The sequence below is a fragment of the Bison bison genome, unplaced genomic scaffold, assembly GCF_000754665.1.
Source record: "Bison bison bison isolate TAMUID 2011002044 unplaced genomic scaffold, Bison_UMD1.0 scf7180017864104, whole genome shotgun sequence".
NCBI lineage: Eukaryota > Metazoa > Chordata > Mammalia > Artiodactyla > Bovidae > Bison > Bison bison.
In genome coordinates, this window is record NW_011494676.1 from 1040499 (window position 1) to 1042657 (window position 2159).

The 2159-nt window shown below is 51.2% G+C and overlaps 2 protein-coding genes across 2 annotated transcripts in view; one reads left to right on the plus strand and one right to left on the minus strand.

Annotated features, from left to right (window-relative positions):
- Positions 1-443: 443 nt before the first annotated feature.
- Positions 444-1657, minus strand: LOC104987697 (histone H2B type 1). The gene has a single exon (XM_010838741.1). The coding sequence runs from the start codon at positions 1463-1465 to the stop codon at positions 1085-1087; it is 381 nt and encodes a 126-aa protein (XP_010837043.1). The 5' UTR covers positions 1466-1657; the 3' UTR covers positions 444-1084.
- Positions 1658-1748: 91 nt separating this feature from the next.
- LOC104987709 (histone H3-like) overlaps positions 1749-2159 on the plus strand; it is a 1892-nt gene continuing 1481 nt past the window's right edge. The window contains exon 1 of the mRNA XM_010838752.1: positions 1749-2157. Within this exon, the coding sequence (XP_010837054.1) occupies positions 1819-2157 (339 nt within the window). The 5' untranslated portion in view covers positions 1749-1818. The remainder of the gene's footprint in view (positions 2158-2159) is intronic.

The following is a 2159-nucleotide window of genomic DNA, read 5'->3' on the forward strand; positions in this document are numbered from 1 at the left end:
CAGCCACTGCAGCCACTCTAGTCATCCTGGGATTCAGGATGGAGAAAAACAGGATACGGGTCCTAGATAGTTAAAATGTGTATCAAGGAATGATCTCAGTCAGTCTGCTCTTCCAACTTTCCATACACAAAATAAAGAAGTGCTAAATTCATTGAGATTTCTTCTTTAGCAGAAATCTTTTGATGAATATTCAACTATCTGGTTTGTTTTTGCAAAACTGCTATATATTCTGGTTCCTCCCTTACCTTCTCAAAACAGCCCCTCAGTGCTATTTGAAAGGCTGTCTCCTGGGCTTAGAAGTGTCAGTCACTCAGTTATGTCTGAGCCTTTGCCACACCATGGGCTGTAGTCTGCTAGCCTCCTCTGTCCATAGAATTCTGCAAGAAAGAATACTGGAGTGGGTAGCCATTCTCTTCTCCAGGGGATCTTCCTAACCCAGGGATCAAACACAGGTCTCCTGCACTGCAGGCGGATTCTTTACCATCTAAACCACAAGGGAAGTCCATCTACTTGGCTTAGGTCCACAACAAGTTATTGAATAAAACACAATTCTTAACTCAGGTTGTGCATTTTTCAGTGGACAAATGGAATCGAGATAACCAGGTGCACTGTTTTCTATTCATGCTGGGGCATGGTATCAAAATATTGCTTTTAAAGTAACATTAAATTTGGTTTTTGAGCTCAAGAAAAATGAACTTGAGTTGACCCACTCTATCTGCTGTAAAGTAACTAATGCTTAACTTTCCACCCTCCCTCCCCATCCTCCTGAGTAGATTTACACTGACCATCCATCTCTCACGGTTTTACTGGAAAAGGTAAGTTACTTGCATGAGTAAACAGTTCCTCTAGCTAGTTCTAGACCAATTGACAAAACTTGGTCCTTTCTGGAGTTTTTCCTCTTCATCCTAAGGGAAAGGACAGTTCTTACTAGAAAAAAAAATCGGCGGTACAAAAAAGTACCATAATAGACAACAAAAATAAAGATGACAGCTGCTTCTACTGAGAAGGTGGGTGGCTCTGAAAAGAACCTTTAGAACGTCAAGTGGCTGGGCAACTCGTGCGAGCGCCGAGTCCCGACAAGGACTCACTTGGAGCTGGTGTACTTGGTGACCGCCTTGGTGCCCTCGGACACGGCGTGCTTGGCCAGCTCGCCGGGCAGCAGAAGTCGCACGGCCGTCTGGATCTCCCGGGACGTGATGGTCGAGCGCTTGTTGTAATGCGCCAAGCGCGACGCTTCGCCCGCGATGCGCTCGAAGATGTCGTTGACAAATGAGTTCATGATGCCCATGGCTTTGGACGAGATGCCGGTGTCCGGGTGCACCTGTTTCAACACCTTGTACACGTAGACGGAATAGCTCTCCTTGCGGCTGCGCTTGCGCTTCTTGCCGTCCTTTTTCTGGGCTTTGGTGACGGCTTTCTTGGAGCCCTTTTTGGGCGCGGGAGCGGATTTTGCCGGCTCGGGCATAACCGCAAACACAAGCTGCACAGATTACCAAAAACGCAGACGGCAACAGGGAGCACGCGGGCGGACCGGCAGCGACTCGGTACTTATAGAGACTGTAGGCAAATTAAGGTTCTGATCACGCCCCGTTGCGATTGGCGAGATTTCAGTGGCTCTCTCGCGAGGGAGACAAGGTTATGTAAATGAGTGGATTCTGACTGCGCTATCCTATTGGTCACGAGGCCGAAGATGTGCTGTAGCCAATCAAAGTGCTTCACAGGCAATCGCCGTTCTGCCTATAAAAGGGTGAAGTGGGGCCGTGGAGGGCGAGTTTGTCGGGCGTTTGGCGGGAGCAACTGTTAGTGGGTGTCGCTGTCATGTCTGGTCGTGGCAAGCAAGGCGGCAAGGCCCGCGCCAAGGCCAAGTCGCGCTCGTCTCGCGCAGGCTTGCAGTTCCCGGTGGGGCGGGTGCACCGCCTGCTGCGCAAAGGCAACTACGCTGAGCGGGTGGGGGCCGGCGCGCCCGTCTACATGGCGGCGGTCTTGGAGTACCTGACCGCCGAAATCCTGGAGCTGGCGGGCAATGCGGCGCGAGACAACAAGAAGACGCGCATCATCCCTCGTCACCTGCAGCTGGCCATCCGCAACGACGAGGAGCTGAACAAGCTGTTGGGCAAGGTCACCATCGCCCAGGGCGGCGTTTTGCCCAATATCCAGGC

Bases quoted from the DNA above. Each gene is read 5' to 3' on its own strand.
- LOC104987697 (XM_010838741.1), bottom strand. From the start codon at position 1,465: ATGCCCGAGCCGGCAAAATCCGCTCCCGCGCCCAAAAAGGGCTCCAAG.